The following is a 20,777-nucleotide window of genomic DNA, read 5'->3' as shown; positions in this document are numbered from 1 at the left end:
TACCACTAGGGACAATTCTTCCGAGGAGAGGTATATTTTGGCTTGCCAACTTGTTTTTATCTAGAACGGGCGTTTAAATTTTTAATAAGCCTTGCCTGTTCGGTAAAAAAGTGAGCTTCTAAAATTTAAATTTTCCTAAGTCTCTTAAACGGATTTGGTATATCAATAATATTTTAATTTGCTTAAAAACAATTTAAAAATTAACCCTCAAAGATGTTCGCTAAATAAAAAAAATTCGTACCCATTATTAGTAATTTCGGGCGCCGTTTCGAATTTCAAGGTATGCCATGGTCAACCCCAACTGCCCCCTGGCGAGAATGCTTGGGCATCGTTACCTGGCACTTCCAAAGACGTTAGTAACAACGTTATTTTGATTTATATAGTGTAAGGTTGAAACAGAAAATGGAGGGGTTAACTACTAACAGTTTGTGTCTACATCGATTCAAGAGTATGCCAAAAATACGATGACTACTCTAAGATTACGCGGACTACTCTAAGATTACGCGGAGTACTCCAAGAGTACGGTATGATTACGTAGGGTACGCCAAGGGTACAGCGAGATTGCGCAGAGTACGCCAAGGGTACGGCGAGATTACGCAGAGTACGCGAAGGGTACGCTAGGATTACGCAGAGTACGCGAAGGGTACGCTAGGATTACGCGGAGTACACGGAGACTCCACGGAGTATGACAAAGTTACGCTAAAATGAAGCAGAGCACGCCAATAGTACACTAAGATTACGCGGAGTACGACAAGGGTACGCTATGATTACGCGGAGAACGGCAAGTGTACGCTAAGATTACACGAAGCATACAGAGATTACGCGGATTATACTAAAGTTACTCTAAAATTACGCGGCGTACGCCAAGGTTACGCTAAGATTAAATCGTGGTTTAAATTATTAAACCATTATTTAAATTATTACATCGTTAATTTAATTATTACATCGTTATTTAAATGATTACGTCGTTATATAAATGATTACATCGTTATTTTAATGATTACATCGTTATTTTAATGATTACGTCGTTATTTAAATGGTTACATCGTTATTTAAATGATTACATCGTTATTTAAATGATTACGTCGTTATATAAATGATTACATCGTTATTTTAATGATTACATCGTTATTTTAATGATTACGTCGTTATTTAAATGGTTACATCGTTATTTAAATTATTACATCGTTAATTAAACGATTACGTCGTTACATAAATGATTACGTCGTTATTTAAATGATTACATCGTTATTTAAATTATTACATCGTTATTTAAATTATTACGTCATTATTTAAATTATTACGTCGTTATTTAAATGATTACATCGTTATTTAACTGACTAAATCGTTCTTTAACTGATTAAATCGTTATACCTCTAGGTTACGCGGAGTTCGCCAAGGGTACGTCGAGAAAACGCAGAGTACACCAAGCGTACGCTAAGAGTACACAGAGTATGAATTGGGTAATCAGACTACGTCAATATTATGTGGATTACCCCAAAAAGTCGTAATCGTTACGGGAAGCGCTTATAGCGATAACTTAGACTGCCACGTTACTTTTGATATTTACGAAGGAAAGTCTTCTTTTTCGGAAATTTCTGGATTGGGAGTATACGTTGAAAGATGATAAAATATAGATAAAGAACTTTAATGGTTTTATGGACTTACTCGAGAGGAGTGCCGACTGACGACGGAAGATATTGCCCTATAAATATTTAATTCTAGTCAATAATTAATTAATTATAATGTACATTAAATGTTTTTTAACGTGAAATGGTTTGAGAAGTTAGCTTAATGTCTTCGAAAATATTTGGACAATGTAAGTAATATCAAAAGTATATTAGAACGATTTTAATATTGTAAGTAATAGCAAAAGTATATTAGAACAATTTTAATATTGTAAGTAATAGCAAAAGTATATTAGAACGATTTTAATATTGTAAGTAATAGCAAAAGTATATTAGAACGATTTTAATATTGTAAGTAATAGCAAAAGTATATTAGAACGATTTTAATATTGTAAGTAATAGCAAAAGTATATTAGAACGATTGTAATATTGTAAGTAATAGCAAAAGTATATTAGAACGATTGTAATATTGTAAGTAATAGCAAAAGTATATTAGAACGGTTTTAATATTGTAAGTAATAGCAAAAGTATATTAGAACGATTTTAATATTGTAAGTAATAGGAAAAGTATTTTAGAACGTTTTTAATATTTTAAGTAATAGCAAAAGTATATTAGAACGTTTTTAATATTTTAAGTAATAGCAAAAGTATATTAGAACGTTTTTAATATTGTAATTACATAATATGATCTTTAAATATTGTAAGTAATATCAAAAGTACATAATATGATCTTTAAATATTGTAAGTAATATCAAAAGTACATAATATGATCTCTTAGGATCATTTAAGTAATAGCAAAAGTACATAATATGATCTCTTAGGATCATTTAAGTAACAGCAAAAGTACATAATATGATCTCTTAGGATCATTTAAGTAATAGCAAAAGTACATAATATGATCTCTTAGGATCATTTAAGTAATAGCAAAAGTACATAATATGATCTCTTAGGATCATTTAAGTAATAGCAAAAGTACATAATATGATCTCTTAGGATCATTTAAGTAATAGCAAAAGTACATAATATGATTTCTTAGGATCATTTAAGTAATAGCAAAAGTACATAATATGATCTCTTAGGATCATTTAAGTAATAGCAAAAGTACATAATATGATCTCTTAGGATCATTTAAGTAATAGCAAAAGTACATAATATGATCTCTTAGGATCATTTAAGTAACAGCAAAAGTACATAATATGATCTCTTAGGATCATTTAAGTAATAGCAAAAGTACATAATATGATCTCTTAGGATCATTTAAGTAATAGCAAAAGTACATAATATGATCTCTTAGGATCATTTAAGTAATAGCAAAAGTACATAATATGATTTCTTAGGATCATTTAAGTAATAGCAAAAGTACATAATATGATCTCTTAGGATCATTTAAGTAATAGCAAAAGTACATAATATGATCTCTTAGGATCATTTAAGTAATAGCAAAAGTACATAATATGATCTCTTAGGATCATTTAAGTAATAGCAAAAGTACATAATATGATCTCTTAGGATCATTTAAATAATCGCAAAAGTACATAATATGATCTCTTAGGATCATTTAAGTAATCGCAAAAGTACATAATATGATCTCTTAGGATCATTTAAGTAATAGCAAAAGTACATAATATGATCTCTTAGGATCATTTAAGTAATAGCAAAAGTACATAATATGATCTCTTAGGATCATTTAAGTAATAGCAAAAGTACATAATATGATCTCTTAGGATCATTTAAGTAATAGCAAAAGTACATAATATGATCTCTTAGGATCATTTAAGTAATAGCAAAAGTACATAATATGATCTCTTAGGATCATTTAAGTAATAGCAAAAGTACATAATATGATCTCTTAGGATCATTTAAGTAATAGAAAAAGTACATAATATGATCTCTTAGGATCATTTAAGTAATCGCAAAAGTACATAATATGATCTCTTAGGATCATTTAAATAATCGCAAAAGTACATAATATGATCTCTTAGGATCATTTAAGTAATCGCAAAAGTACATAATATGATCTCTTAGGATCATTTAAATAATCGCAAAAGTACATAATATGATCTCTTAGGATCATTTAAGTAATCGCAAAAGTACATAATATGATCTCTTAGGATCATTTAAATAATCGCAAAAGTACATAATATGATCTCTTAGGATCATTTAAATAATCGCAAAAGTACATAATATGATCTCTTAGGATCATTTAAGTAATCGCAAAAGTACATAATATGATCTCTTAGGATCATTTAAGTAATAGCAAAAGTACATAATATGATCTCTTAGGATCATTTAAGTAATAGCAAAAGTACGTAATATGATCTCTTAGGATCATTTAAGTAATAGCTAAAGTACGTAATATGATCTCTTAAGATCATTTAAGTAATAACAGAAGTAAATCTGTAAGTCCATCCATTTTGTTTCTTACTATCACATTTCTTGGCCACTGGTTAAAAGAACCATTAGCAAACGAATAATCTGGAAATTTAGTAGTTTTGTTTATTGTTTTAGTTTTTTAGTAGATTTTTAATAGTTTGTTTAGTAGTTTGTTGTGTATTTTCAGTAGATTTTTAGTAGTTCTTTTTAGTAGTTTGTTGTGTATTTTTCAGTAGATTTTTAGTAGTTTGTTCAGTAGTTTATAAGATTTTAATAGTTTTTAGTAGATTTGTAGCATATTTTTAGTAGTTTTAATTAGGTTTTAAGTTGTTTGTCTAATAGTTATTTTTAGTAGATTTTTATTAGTTTGTCTAATATTTATTTTTAGTAGATTTTAGTAGTTTGTCTAATAGTTATTTTTAGTAGATTTTAGTAGTTTGTATAGTATTTATTTTAGTAGTTTGTATAGTATTTATTTTAGTAGTTTGTATAGTATTTCTTTTAGTAGTTTGTATAGTATTTATTTTAGTAGTTTGTATATTATTTCTTTTAGTAGTTTGTATAGTATTTCTTTTAGTAGTTTGTATAGTATTTCTTTTAGTAGTTTGTATAGTATTTCTTTTAGTAGTTTGTATAGTATTTTTTTTAGTAGTTTGTATAGTATTTCTTTTAGTAGTTTGTATAGTATTTTTTTAAGTAGTTTGTATAGTATTTATTTTAGTAGTTTGTATAGTATTTATTTTAGTAGTTTGTATAGTATTTCTTTTAGTAGTTTGTATAGTATTTCTTTTAGTAGTTTGTATAGTATTTCTTTTAGTTGTTTTTTAGTAGATTTCAGTAAATGTTTAGTAATTTGTTCAGTAGTTTGTCATAACTTTTTAATAGTTTTTATTAGATTTGTAACAGTTTTTAGTAGGTTTTTAGTAGTTTGTATAGTATTTTTTTAGTACTTTTGTTTAGTAATTTTTAGTAATTATTTTTAGTATTTTTTAATAGTTTTTTTCGTACTTTGTTTAGTAGATTTCAGTAGATTTTTAGTAGTTTGTTTACAAGTTTTTAGTAGTTTGCACTAATTTAAAAGCGTTGGTTGCACGAGATTTGTAAGTTTTTAACTTTTGGTTCGTTAGCAAGAAGAGATACAAGAAGAGACAATTTCAGAAAAATCATTTGAACAGTTAATTATTAATTAGTTAATTAATAATTAGTGAAGAAAAAATTATGAAAACCAAGTCTTGTTGAAATATTTTTTCCACCACTGGAGGCGAAATGTAAATTGGTTCCCATCAGAAGCCGGACCCCTTTTATCAATCATTGACGCGTGTTTCAATCGTTAACTAAATCTATGAGAGACTACCTACTATTTTGCGGTTTAAATAAATTAATTCAGTCACAAATTTAGCATATTCTTACAACCCATACTATAACCTAGGGTGCTATACAACTGAGCTAAAATGGAGAGTATCCGCTTGAGGGAGGAGCTTAGGTAGTACATCATATTATCTGGTTTGCAAGATAGCCTCGTACGTTCTAGGTACTCTAAAAAAGTTCTTGGTATTCTTAAACCACCGCGTAATACCGATCGTACATCATTTACTTAACTCGATCCTGCGGGGATGGGAAACTAGCCCCATCTCTTGGACAGCCCAGGAAATAAATTTCAAAATAAGTTCACCTCCAGCTTATCCATCATTTGGTTCCATCCCCATAAAATATTGCACCCCCGAAATTATGCCCCCTTCAACAAAATAAGGAGCCCTTAGGGTTAAACCCCCTAAAAAACCGGAAGTTATTACTTTAAATCCTTTAACCAAAAACCAAAATTCTGACAATATCAATAAATTTATTGCAAACCTGAAAAAAAAATCAACACAAAAAAAGTTTAAAAATAAAATTTTTCATCCATTTTTTTGCTTTATACGAATAACGATTTGTTCCGCATTTTTCGTTTGTTACGAACAAATCCAGCTCGAGTTTTTCCATAAATTGTTCCCCTTACCCACAAAAATAACGTTCCAAACTACGCCCCCCTTTCAACAAACAAAAGAAAAAATAAATAACATTTAGACTATCCACTTTGAAACGAAAGTACCTTCTTTGGAGTTATTACTCTTAAAGCCTTTACACCCAAAAAAGAACAATTTTCTGACAACATCTATAAATTTAGGATCATCCAAAAAAAATCAAAAATTTCATTCATTTTGGGATGATAACAATACCAATTTCTTCTTCATTTTCGTGTGTTACCAAAAAAAAAGTAAAAAAATATCCACGCATGCGTAGTTTGTAACTATTAGTGTAGACCCCGAAAAAAATTAGGCTTTTTCCATTTCAGTCTAGATCGCGACGTCAACTTACCTTTACTTATCGCGACCCTTTCAAATATTACAGAAATCTAGCTATTTACGGGACTATCACGTTAAGTCGACGCCGATAGTCGCGGAACCGTCGTGATCGATTTAATTCCGATTCCCGCCACCGGGAGCGCGCCGGCGCGTCGGAGAAAGAACCACCCCCGACCTCGTCGGGAAGCGGAGAGAGAGGTTGCCATGGTAACAGCCGCAGCGCAACGTCGCATTCCCTTCTCCCGAGTCGGCCTGGGCGCCGACGCCGCGGCTAGAAGCCCGCCGAAACTTCTCGACAAACGCGACCAAATATCTCATTCTTCGCGATAAATATTTCGTAACCAACAACCGACCAACCGACCCGGCAGTCATGGCCGGCACCGACCGCGAACGCAACGTTGTCTTCGCTTACGAATAAAATCAAACATCCGATCGCGAAATCGTGACGTAACTTAAAGTTCGTTTGGCAGCGCGAGACGCGTTGTTGGCGAATTTTTTTTATCTTTCTCTTTTTATTCCCCCCCCTTGGAATTTAGCGCGCGCTCACTCGCTCGAGCATTTTTCTTTTCTTTTTTTAAAAACAAATTGGCGGGAAAAATCTCGAGGTGCGACGAAAAAGTGGAACTACACACTTTCGCGTGCAAGAATGCTTTTAAGACGTCTCGAGTGGACTCAACTGGCCACAAGAAGGACATTATTTGGTTTCCGGTGCTCCCAACAGAAGTAATACAACCGATTTATTTCTTTCGTTGTTAACGATTTGTTTTAAGTTAATTATACCAAGTATTCCTTACAAAATAAGTCATGCCAATATAGTATTATATTATTATCTTGTTTTAAATCAAATGTTATTTTCAATCTATTTTTTTATTATCTAATCTTATCTTATTTAAAATTAATTATATTTTCAAACTATTATTTTGTTATCTTATTTTAAATTAAATGTTATTTTCAATCTATTTTTTATTATCTTATCTTATCTTATCTTATCTTATCTTATCTTATTTTAAATTAATTATATTTTCAAACTTTAATTTTATTATCTTATTTTAAATTAAATGTTATTTTCAAACTTTTTTTATTATCTTATCTTATCTTATTTTATATTAATTATATTTTTTCAAACTATTATTATATTACCATATTTTAATTTAAATGTTATTTTCCAACTACTATTTTATTATCTTATTTTTAATTAAATGTTATTTTCAACTATTATTTTATTTTATTATCTTATCTTATCTTATCTTATCTTATTTTAAATTAAATTTTATTTTCAAACTATTTTTTATTTTATTTTATTATCTTATTTTAAATTAAATGTAATTTTCAAACCATTACTTTACTATAAATTATTTATTATTTTCAAAATGTTATTTTATTAACTAATTTTAAATTAATTATTATTTTCCATATTACAATATTTAAATTTTTATGCTATTTTGTTAATGTTGTATTTTTATAAAATATATTAATTTTGGTATAAAATATATTAATTCTGGTATAAAATATATTAATTTTGGTATAAAATATATTAATTTTGGTATAAAATATATTAATTTTGGTATAAAATATATTAATTTTGGTATAAAATATATTAATTTTGGTATAAAATATATTAATTTTGGTATAAAATATATTAATTTTGGTATAAAATATATTAATTTTGGTATAAAATATATTAATTTTGGTATAAAATATATTAATTTTGGTATGAAATATATTAATTTGGTATAAAATATATTAATTTTGGTATAAAATATATTAATTTTGGTATAAAATATATTAATTTTGGTATAAAATATATTAATTTTGGTATAAAATATATTAATTTTGGTATAAAATATATTAATTTGGTATAAAATATATTAATTCTGGTATAAAATATATTAATTTTGGTATAAAATATATTAATTTTGGTATAAAATATATTAATTTTGGTATAAAATATATTAATTTTGGTATAAAATATATTAATTTTGGTATAAAATATATTAATTTTGGTATAAAATATATTAATTTTGGTATAAAATATATTAATTTGGTATAAAATATATTAATTTTGGTATAAAATATATTAGTTTTGGCCAAATATTTACTATTTTATTATGTAACTTATTTAAAAATGATAAAAGTACCGAAATAGATTCATTATTATCTGGCAGGCTAATTTTTTTTATAAAATATATTTATTTTTTCATAAAAATTTCATTAATTTTTTTCAAATTACTACAAACATGATAACATTGAAATAATTACACTGATATTTTTAACACCATAACAAAAATTATTATTTTAATCTTACTACTTAATGCAATTAATATATTTAATATTTAATTTTTCTTAAATTAAATTATACATTTTGTATTATATAATTTCACGTTTCTCCGAATTTATGATTTTAAATTGATATAAAATTTAAAAAAATTCGTTATTGAAAGGCATTACTCAAATTATATTCCATTTAAAATTTTTAGAATTTTAAATTTATTTAATTAAGGAATTAATATTCCAATAACATTTTTATTTAATTTTGATTATAAATTTCAGACTTCTGGATACTTATCCATGAAAGGTATATTATATACTTCTGCTATAGGGATAAAATAATTGTATATTCTTTATTATATATATCTAATCAAAACGTTTACAAATCCCGTAAAAGAATATTCGGAAGAAAGACTAACTACCCGGGGTGTCTATAGTAGACCTACGTGTAACTTGCAACTCGCTAAAGGGAAAAGTTACAATGGGCTTTCAATTAACCATGGTAACCGAAAATGTTTTTGGCAACTAAGAATGATAATTTAAAATTGCATGGGAATTTCACACATTTTAAGGGTCCATAGGAAAAGTTTCAAATTTTTTTTTGAGAAAATCTAGAGTTGTAAGTCAAAAAATTATACGTGGAAAATTTCCCGCTCGAAAAACTTTCTATAAAATTACAGAGGCTTTTTTTTCCGGAAAATTTCCGTATTTTTCCAAAAAAAAGTTTTGGTTCCATGATTAGCCTAATATTGTTCGCAAATGTAAAATTCACTGCACATTCTCTTCATTTTTTCGAATTCAAAAGCAAAATTAAACCTCTAGACTAGTCTAAAATAAAAACCCTTAAATTCATAAATATTTGGGTAAATTTAAGTAAAATTAAATATACCCAAATATTTATGAATTTTTAGTTTAGATTTTTCCAAAAACAAATTAAAAATTTTGAAACTTTTTATTTGGGTGATTAAATTTCTATGATGTATTCTCATTCTTAGTTGTCAATACGTTTTCGGTTGCCATGGCAAAACGAAATCCCAATGTACCTTTTCCCTTTAGCGAGTTGCAAGTTACACGAAAGTCTACCAAATCGGAGATAAACACCTTGTGTAGTTTCATTGTTAGTAAAATTCAATGGTATAGTGGATAGGTTAATTTATTTTCGATGATAACAGAGCTTAATTTCTAATTTCACTAGACAAAATATTAATACCAAATAAAATTGTAAACTTGTTTCAGTGGAATTTTAAAACTTTAGGGTGTAATTGTAAATATTTTAAATATATAAATATTTAAATTATTTATAATTGTATATTTTTAAATCTTTTAGTTTTAAAATATTACGTTATTTAAAAAGGTGTAAAACTATGAAAAGTACATTGTGGTTTTGCTCGAGTTGGCTCTATATAAATTGAAATTGTTATATATACTAGAAAATTGATTAGTTGTATTTAGAAGATAACATTCACCTAAATTCAGATAAACAGATATTACGTGATTCCCTCGTTTTAACCACGCCTCTTGTTGCCTTGCCTGACGCACAGACCACCTACTCCAAGGAGGACTTGCTTCAACCTTAATAAAAAGGTGTCTCAAAATTGAGGCGGCTTTATTTACAACAAACATATAGTCGCACGTGCTCATCTTTGTACCTAAAAAACTGCCTCTACTTGCCGTGAGATGGCGTGCTCTAAAAAAAGACGCATCACATTCGAGACTAAAAAAAATGAAATTACTATCAGCGATACATGTCCCTCTTGGGGTAGGTGGTCTGTGTCTGACGTAATCTTAATTTCCAAATTCTGGATTTATTACATTAGTTTCAATCCCTTCAATAACATTTCATTTATTTTGTAAGAAAACTCAGTTACAAAGAGAACCAAGCGTAGGTTAAACATCTTTAAAAAGCACCGCCTGCGACTTAATTCGGTATAACTTCAAAAGCGAAAATGTCAAAGACCAGATGACCCCCGCTGAGTGGGTGGGTGTGTTTGTATATTTATTAGGGTTTAATAACGTAATAAGAGAATAATATCTTCTTACGTAACTAGATGATTTCGAAATGTCGAGCTAAATCAGTATCAAATTATAACGAGAAAGATTTTTACTCTGACTATCCTGAAGATGGCGCTACGCGACACTAGGTGGTTTTCTCGCTTCTGTTTAATAACGGTGCGCCACCATGGACAAAGAATCTAAGCACGCGTTAATACTGATAATAGGAAAATCACGGTTTATTTTAGTTCAATATGGACAAACTAGGCGTCGCTGTTGTCAATTCCCGGCGTAGTTTCATTTTGACAAAATGGCGCCGTTGTTGTCAGTTAAATGATTAGGCTTAGTAAGTTTTAGACCTTTTAATTTTTGAAATTGTTTCTTTAAAAGTTTAAGTAATGGTAATTAACCATTGAGTTAAGTAAAAATAACCAGTAAGCCGCGCATGGCTGAGCTTTTTTTTATCAAAGTCACTGGAATCCATTTCATTTCTAAACTTAAAAAAATTAATGAACTAAGCCTAACCTAATTTTCTAGCACATACTGTTGCCTAAGCCCCGACTAAGATTCCCGTAGTGATCGTTGAACACAATTCTGGAGGCGCTTCAAAGCGGCTGGTGTACCCCAGTAAGCCTTCCGATTTAGGCCACGCCTACCATGTCAAAACATCGGGAACAGTGAATCACCTTAGATTCTTGGTCCATATCGCGACGCACACTCGGTGTCACGTGTTATTAAATAGAACCCTGAGAACAACCTAGTATCGCGTAGCGCCATCTATAGCATACTGGGAGTAAAATACTTCCTCATTTTATATTACAACGAAAAAAATTTAAAATTAATAAATTTTTTAATCTTTTTTCTTTCCCAGAATCATTAACTTATTTACAAGAAAATCAAGACTTTTTTTCGAAACTTTGGAAAAATCGTGAACGTATTCAGAAAAATTCCAATCAACTGGAATTAAGAATATTTTTGGAACTACAGACAGTCTTTTTACTGGAAATTTTTCTAACTATAGACGATAAACTGTAACGTTACAAAACATTTGAACCAAAAATGAAATTATAACTTCCTAAAAAAAATTATATATACAACCAATTATATTTGTTATCAAAAATCTCCTCCGTCTAAATCTTCATTCGTCCCTTCATCAGATTAACAAAATCAAAAAGGCCAACTACGATACCTTCCTCAGGCGAACAACATGATATAATGTTGTACTAGAACAACCGCTGACAACAAAATACTTAATACGATTAAAAATATGTATTCGAACCATAGTTAAAAACATAAAGATGTCATTGAAAAAAAGTTAACAACATAAATCTGAACCTGATTAAGAAGATGTCATTGAAAAAAAGTTAACAACATAAATCTGAACCTGATTAAGAAGATGTCATTGAAAAAAAGTTAACAACATAAATCTGAACCTGATTAAGAAGATGTCATTGAAAAAAAGTTAACAACATAAATCTGAACCATATTAAAAAGATGTCATTGAAAAATAGTTAACAACATAAATCTTAATCCGATTAAAAAGATGTCATTGAAAAAAGTTAACAACATAAATCTGAACCCGATTAAAAAGATGTCATTGTAAAATAGTTAACAACATAAATCTTAATCCGATTAAAAAGATGTCATTGAAAAAAAGTTAACAACATAAATCTGAACCCGATCAAAAGATGTACTGGAACGATACTTAACAACATAAATCTTAATCTGATGAAAAAGCCAACCACGATCCCTCACTTTTGAACAACCGCTAACAACATAAGTAGATTAAATCAAGTTCCTTGCTCAAAAGTAAATAACAAAACCGCTATAGTTAATTATTGTTTCTCGTCACAAAATGGAGGCTAAAGATAATTCGGTTCCGGATACGGAAATGACGAGCAAAAGCGGCATACTATTCGCCCCACGCGCGGGTGCGGCGCCAGGGACCAAGGTACCTCCGTACCTCCGTAACATTCCAGTCAAGAAGATAGTTCATCCGATGGACCAGAGTCTAGCCGGAAGTTTCTGCTTGTCGGTTGTGTTCGTGGCCATCGCGATGGTAACGGGGCTGCCCTTAGTAGCCGCGATACTGTCCCTGTTGCCGGTAGCGCTGGGTATCCGATACGCCTTCGCGAGTTGTTGCTACCGTCGGACCTGCCGGATACGAAGATCGAACAGTAACGCGAACGCGATCGGAGGACTCGAAGGCGGCAGCGCGTCCTTAAGTAGCGGACGCCAAGGTTCCACGCGCGGACAAGTCGCGAGTTCTTGTTGTTGTTGCTGTACCAGGACTAGAATGGTGTCCTCGTTCGACAGTTTCTGGTTGCCCGGGTTCGACCGGGACAGGACGAACGTTCGGAACGGTTTCGGGTCGTCGTACCCCGCCGTAGCCAGGACAGGGACCCCCGTTAGTCCCCAAGCTGCCGTCAGCACTCAGGGCAACGTCAGTCCGGCGTGCGTGGCGCATTGCCTCATGTTCTTGGAGACGGGGATCAGCACCGAGTGCGTCCGCGATCTGGTCCAGACGCGTCTCATCTTGAAGACGTGCGACGATGGCACCAGGGCCTTCGCGAGGTTCACGCAGAGGGTGCTCAACCTGTCCTCGGGTTACGTATGGCTCGAGGACCCGGACTTCAGTATGGAGTGGCATGTCCGACAAGAACAAGTGCGCGTCTCCAGGACCAGGCAGTTGCGCTTGTACTTGTCCTATTTGATGAAACAGAACTTGAACCCCGAGCGTCCATTGTGGGAGATTCGGGTGCTGCCCCAAGTGGGCAAAGCCAGGAACACGGTGCTCGTTATCAGGGTGCATCACGCTCTCAGCGACGGCGTCGCTTTGGTCAAGGTCAGTCACAGAGTTTTTGCATTGTTATTGGCTTCTTTCGTAGTTTACATTTTTTAAGAGTAGGAGAACATTCGAATTTTTGAATAGTATTCGATTGTAAGGTGGGGTGGGGGAGTGGTTAGCACTTTCGCCTCGTAGCAAAAGGAGCAGGGTTCGACCCCAGCTTGTGGCACTGGGTTAAAACTCGAAATAACTCCTTCCGCGTAGAGTTTGCAAGTTATCTCCCCTCTGGTTTAAGGGATTTCCCCCCGAGCTCTTCAGTTTCCCTTTCCCATAAAAACTTGTCGCGGTTAACGGTAATAGTTAAGTGTAGGGAGCTGTTGGCTCGCGTTTAATGATGGGCTTGCCACCACCCTCCTACGCATTGTAACCTGGCCACCTTATTTAAAAGTATTAAAAGTCGCTAGATGACTTGTGCCTTGGTTATTAGCCTAGCTGATTATTAAGAATCGATTATTCGATTCGAAGAATAAAATTTGAAATTTTGTGAAAAACAATTTGCCGAATTTTGAACCGATTATTCGAACAATCGTTTCACTTACGAATACCTTAACTCTACGAATAATCATTTAAAAAATAATAAAAAACGAAAGTAAAACTCAGGTGAGTCAGTGACTGGTCGGGGTTAGTTTTGTTTTTATTTGCGAGAGTAACGTGTTAAGTGTAGGGCAGTTCAGCCGAATTTATTTTTAAAGCAGTGAATTTGAAATATAACAATGGCTTCGCCTAGACCTGGCTCGCAGGAGAGTGATTTAGATTTTTACGACGTAAGGTCGATGAAACTTATGGTGATTCGCGATCGGGTGGATCGGCTCTTAAGAACACTTTAACTTTTTCATTTTATTATAAATTTATTTATAATTTATTTTAAATCACAATTTCGATTAATTCTGACTCCTAAGCCAAAGAGCTCAAAGATTTTAATTACATTTCTAAATTTTTCAATGATCTTTGAACACGATTAATCGTTTTAAAAGGATTATCCTTTAGATTAAAACGATTAATCGGAAATTCCAATAATAGCCCCCTTAAAAATCGATTAATCGAATTCAAATGAATAATATTCGATTTATCGATTAACTGAATCGAATTTCGAATTAAGATTCACTATTCGATTCGTTTCTGTAATTCAATATTTGCCCAACCCTAAAATTTTGCTCAGACATGTCGCCAACTAATTGTATCAACGATTAATCGTTTTAAAATGATTATCCTTTAGATTAAAACGATTAATCGGCAATTCCAATAATAGCCCCCTTAAAAATCGATTAATCGAATTCAAATGAATAATATTCGATTTCTCGATTAACTGAATCAAATTTCGAATTAAGATTCACTATTCGATTCGTTTCTGTAATTTGACAAAAACCCTTTCACAACGCAACGTCATTGTTTCAAACAATCTCTAATCTGATGACGTAATTGGCAGCCAATGGCAATCGTTGCTACATTTGGTCACGCGTCATTGTAGGCCCTCCTGTATAGATTTACTAAGTAGCTTCGTTAAAGTACTCGAAAGCGAACATTATGTAAAATACGCGTTGCGAATGCCACCTAGTGGAAATGGGGGTTATTTTCTGTACTTAACGAAACCATCACCATGGTTACGAAGATAAATTAACTTCCGCTAGGCTCAGGTTACCATGGGGATGGATTGGGAAAATTGGGAATAAATAACCAACGAAAATTCACTGTAGAAATCTATCAGCCTTCAAACCATAGAAAACATTTTAATGAGGCCTTGTTTCACACGGAACACAAATGAAAAATTCTTGGGCTCTTGGGTTCTTGTAAAGGTTGCCATAGAAACTAAATTTCGGGAGAGCTAAGCTACAGATTGGCGAAGACAAAAACTGCCGAGTTTTCAAAATACACTAACTTCCGTTTCCCATCTATAAAGTTGACTCTTTTCTTTGCAAGAACCGGATATGACGAAATTTACTACATATCCTTTAAACAAGATGGGGAGAGAGCTTGCAAACTGCATCCACGTTCTCTCCACTCTGAATGAAAGAGGTTTCCCCTCCGAGTTCTCCGGTTTCCCCTTTCCATAAAGACTTGTGGAGTTATACGAAGTTAGCGAATTGCGCAAAATTAATCTAAAGAAGAGAATTTTGACAACGAATTTGTCTTGTGCGCAAAATTTTATTTAAAATTTAATTGCTCCTACGCAATTTATCCAGGACACCTTACTTATAGGCATTAAAAGTCGCAAGCTGACTTAGGCCTTAAGTGGTGCCAAGGGTACAAGCCTAGCTGAGTATTATTATTTATTATTATTAAGGATATAAATGGTTTATCAGTGGTAATTATTCTATATTTCCAAGCTAAAACGACCACAAAATTTAAATAGTAATTAATACGATTAAAGTGATTAAATGGTGATTAATACGATTAAAGTGATTAAATGGTGATTAATACGATTAAAGTGATTAAATGGTGATTAATAAGATGAAAATGAATAAATCACCGGTGATTAATACGATTAAAATGAATAAATGGTGATTAATACGATTAAAATGAATAAATGGTGATTAATACGATTAAAATGAAGAAATGGTGATTAATACGATTAAAATGAATAAATGGTGATTAATACGATTAAAATGAATAAATGGTGATTAATACGATTAAAGTGATTAAATAGTGATTAATATGTTTAAAATGATTAAATGGTGATTAATACGATTAAAGTGATTAAATAGTGATTAATATGTTTAAAATGATTAAATGGTGATTAATACGATTAAAGTGATTTAATAGTGATTAATATGTTTAAAATGATTTAATAATCAGCTAGGCTAATACCCAAGGCACCACCTTAATTATGATTAAAATGATTTAATTATGATTACACTGATTTAATTATGATTAATTCTATTAAAATTACTAAATCGTTATTAATATGATTAAACTGATTAAATGGTGATTAATAGGATTAAAATGCTTAAATGGCGATTAATACGATTAAAAAGATTAAATGGCGATTAATACGATTAAAAAGATTAAATTATGATTAATTATATTAAAATTATTAAACCGTTATTAATACGATTAAACGGATTAAATTATGATTAAGTCTATTAAGTTTATTAAATCGTTATTAAAATGATTGAAATTGCGATTGAAACTATTTATTCACGCGTAAAATATTCAATCCTGAAATAAACGTTTTAAGAATGCAAATAATTTAATCATTTAAAAAAGACAATTCTGAAACCCAAATCTTAGTAATCCGTATCTATAGGAATAATAAAATAGCTTGAAGTGTAGCGAAAAATCCGTAAAGCGCAATTTAAATAATTAAAAAGCAATTTGTTAAATTAATAATTCAGGTAAAACGTGGGGGTATCCCCGGTTTTTTAAAGGCCAAGGCTTACAACGAGGTCGGTCAGCTGAAAAGGCCACGAACCAGTCGCATTTACATATTTAACCTATTATCCTTATTTTGACGCGACCGAGGGACGTTGTGTAATTCTTTTTCCAAACGGCACGTAAAGGGGACTTGGGGATAAAAAGCTTTTGAACGTTGAGTAACCATGGCGATGGAAGAGCCAGCAATTTGATGCAAATGAGCCAAAAAGGGTTTCGTGTCGAAGTCGGCGTACACATAGTTTCGAGGGAAGCTAATTTCGCGGTTTATCGTCTTAAATCTGCTTCAACAAACGCCCTGATTTTGAACGGTGTCCCGAAGTCCATTAAGTTTTCTTAAGAAAAAGGTTCAGTAGACGAGAGAAATTACGCATCTATTAATTCACTGTAAAAATCCATCAGCCTTCAAACCATAGAAAACATTTTAATGAGGCCTTGTTTCACACGGAACACAAATGAAAAATTCTTGGACACTTGAAAAGGTTGCCGTGGAAACTCCTTCTGCGTTGAGTTGGTAAGTTCTCTCCACACTTGGTTTAAACAAAGAATATAAAGCCCCAGGAATGGAAGGTGTATCTCCGTCTAGTGGAAATTTTGCGCCTCTCGTTTTTAAAGAGAGACCGGGTTGCGTTAACCGTTTCCGGTTACTCTGATTTGCTTTGCCGGAAGTTTCTAACGCAACCAAAATAATATCAATCCTTCCATTCCTGGGGTTTTATATTCTTTGGTTTAAAGGAGTTTTCCCTTGTAGTAGTGAGTGTGGCATCTAGGAGCAACAAACACAACACCCCACACAAGGAGAACGCAACCCGTCAAAAGTCGTGGATTTTCTTGTGTACATTTTTCATTGGCTAGACGCTTTAGCGCCTGCTGCCGTCGGAAGGGGAAAATTCGGAAATTCAGCGTAAAGGCTCGTGACGCTCGTCCAATGAAATTCGTACACAACCCTTCGTTAGCGTGTTTAAAGGCTAGCTGCGTTCTCCTTGTTTTTGTTGCTCCTAGGTGGCATGAAGGGCTTGCCACCACCCTCCTACGCATTGTAACCCGGCCACCGGAATTAATGGCATTAAATGCCTCTAGATGACTCGTTGCTGTATTGAGTATTTGATTATTAACTGTGTTAGGATTATAGCTTACTAGCTTTAATACCCGGCTTCGCCCGGGGTCTTAGTTTTAATGAATTAGATCTGATTTGTACATAAGAAAGGTAAACGCTGTAGAAAAAACGCAACACGCGTAGCAAAAACGCAACACACGTAGCAAAAACTCAACATGCGAAGCAAAAACGGTAGCAAAAACTCAACATGCGTAGCAAAAACGGTAGCAAAAACTCAACATGCGTAGCAAAAACGGTAGCAAAAACTCAACATGCGTAGCAAAAACGGTAGCAAAAACTCAACATGCGTAGGAAAAACGGTAGCAAAAACGCAACACGCGTAGCAAAAACTCAACATGCGTAGCAAAAACGGTAGCAAAAACGCAACACGCGTAGCAAAAACGCAACACACGTAGCAAAAACGGTAGCAAAAACTCAACATGCGTAGCAAAAACGGTAGCAAAAACTCAACATGCGTAGCAAAAACTCAACACGCGTAGCAAAAACGGTAGCAAAAACGCAACACGCGTAGCAAAAACGGTAGCAAAACCTCAACATGCGTAGCAAAAACGGTAGCAAAAACGCAACACACGTAGCAAAAACGGTAGCAAAAACTCAACATGCGTAGCAAAAACGGTAGCAAAAACTCAACATGCGTAGCAAAAACGGTAGCAAAAACGCAAAATGCGTAGCAGAAACGTAACACACGTAAAGCTTGTTTTCCACTGGCGCGCGCAACGACGCGTTTCTCAGCTTTGAAACGTTCAAACGTTTTTACGCGCGTAAAGAAAATAACATTATGACGCGCGCTAGTGGAAAACAAGCTTAACACGCGTAGCAAAAACGCAACATGCGTAGCAAAAATGTAACACTCGTAACACGCGTAGAAAAAAGTCCTGAACTATTTAAAAATCCCAACTAAACTCCTCTTCTACGAATTTAACACCAACCCGTTAAAAAAGTTTAAAGGTCGGGACGGGCGCAAGAGAGGAAAACAAACCGGGCGACGTTTCAAAACAAATAACGGCGCAACCATGCGACATTTAAAAAAAATAGATCCTAAAAATAGATAAGGGAAGCAAAGAGGCGAAAGTCCAAAGTCGAGATAAATAAAATTGAATTAGATTACTAACCATGTCAGGTATTTGGAATTAGGCACGTTTAGTTGGAAATCAGGCCCTGAACATTGAGTTAAAATTTCAAAGCTCTAGAGCTAACCGTTCTCGAATTTTTAGGAACATGACATACAAATAAATAAAAGGACAAACTTAACGACTTATAGCAAAAGTAAATAGGGGGAGAAAGTCTGGCACTTGGGTCCAACCGCACGACGTCTTATTTGAGGGGTAAAATATTTGGGCTTCGGAAATGACTTCCCCCTCGCCTCTTTACAGGGACACAGGGTATAGGTTGTACTCCGCCACGATGAAAAATAGTTCTCTATAAAATACGTGAATATTAAACTTTTGCTTTCGATAATTTGGTTAATTTAGTTCCTAAATAAAGTAGTTATATGATAGAAACTAAAATGCGACATTTTAAAAATAATAACACGACTTTTGAAAAGAAATAAACCGTAACTAGAATAACGCTCACTTCAATCGTGGAGAGCGTGGCGCCATCTAAGATCAGAGATCGGGACTAATTGGTAAATCTACGATGTTAAGGCCTAACAATTTGCAAGTTTAACTGAAATAATAGCTATAGCTACGAGCTTTTTTTATTTTTTTTTTACAATTGATATAGTAATTATTAATTAAATTTAACCGTTATCGAAGGAAATAATGGTCAGCATTTGACCATAGACTAAGAAAGGTAAATTATATTTATTTATATAAATGGGGTTGCAATGTAGGTTATGAAAAGTAGATTATTATTCAATTAAAGTACCCCTAAATACTCTAAAGAATTAATAAATGTTTGTATTTTTCTTTTATCATTTCGAATAATTTTGACTTTTGGCCAATACTTATTCAGTGGTATCCCAGTAAGTTGTTTGGAAACCACTGATCTCCAGAACATAATGTCCTTCAAAGATATTCGTGAGATCCAAGCATAAACAGCTTTATATTCATCAGTGTGATATGACCGTTTAGTTTGTTGAATATTTTCTAGGCAGGTTTGAAAGAATTGCTCCGATACTGGCCCAAACTGCTCGTCTGTATGATTATTCAAAGCAGTTACCAATAATTCAAATAATAAATAAATTGAGACCTTTACCTGTTAAGGTGTTTTTTACCAGTTTCTTCTTTCGAGGCAATTTGATTCTAAAAAATTAAAAAAAACTATTAACTAATAACAAACGTATAAAAGTAACTAAGTTGAATTACTTCGAATTTTCAGCTTCCAGCGCATTTTTCCTAGCTAGACAATCTTTACAAGTAGTTGTCGTATTTGAAGAAGAATCTGAGTAAAAAAATAATTAAATTTAATAGCAGTTCAATAATGAATTTGATAAAAAAAACATACCCTTTTCAACGTTATCTAAAAGTTCTGTTTCGTTATCTAAACGTTCTGGTTCGTCATTTAATTCAAATGATGACATAGAATCTGAAACAATAGATATATTAATTAAATAGTAATGGAAAGCTAATTTAATAACTTAATACATACCATGATTGAAGAGACTTTCCAAATTATGCATATTGGTATGCAAGTCATCCATATTTGTATTCAAATTCATTTTTAATTAAATAGATACGTTTTAAAACCCATATAGGAAGAATAATATTTGAGTCCTTCGATGCTGTCACGTCTTTAATAAACTTTCACTAGTCTTTGGTTCGCATCAGCATTTTGATATACGTGGCGCCCTCCCGTGCTGAGACTTTACATGGTTCTAAATTCGCGCGCGAAATGTC

At 32.3% G+C, this 20,777-nt stretch overlaps 1 protein-coding gene across 1 annotated transcript in view; it reads left to right on the top strand.

The window, feature by feature from the left end:
* Positions 1 to 12,196: 12,196 nt before the first annotated feature.
* The window catches only part of LOC149958934 (uncharacterized), a 72,415-nt gene continuing 63,834 nt past the window's right edge, over positions 12,197 to 20,777 (top strand). Inside the window, exon 1 of the mRNA XM_090166299.1 lies at positions 12,197 to 13,448. Within this exon, the coding sequence (XP_090022425.1) occupies positions 12,459 to 13,448 (990 nt within the window). The 5' untranslated portion in view covers positions 12,197 to 12,458. The remainder of the gene's footprint in view (positions 13,449 to 20,777) is intronic.

This window comes from Leiobunum rupestre, chromosome 2, assembly GCF_980474605.1.
Source record: "Leiobunum rupestre chromosome 2, qqLeiRupe1.1.hap1, whole genome shotgun sequence".
Lineage (NCBI taxonomy): Eukaryota > Metazoa > Arthropoda > Arachnida > Opiliones > Sclerosomatidae > Leiobunum > Leiobunum rupestre.
The sequence above is the reverse complement of the archived record's forward strand: the minus strand, read 5'-3'. Positions and strand labels throughout refer to the sequence as shown.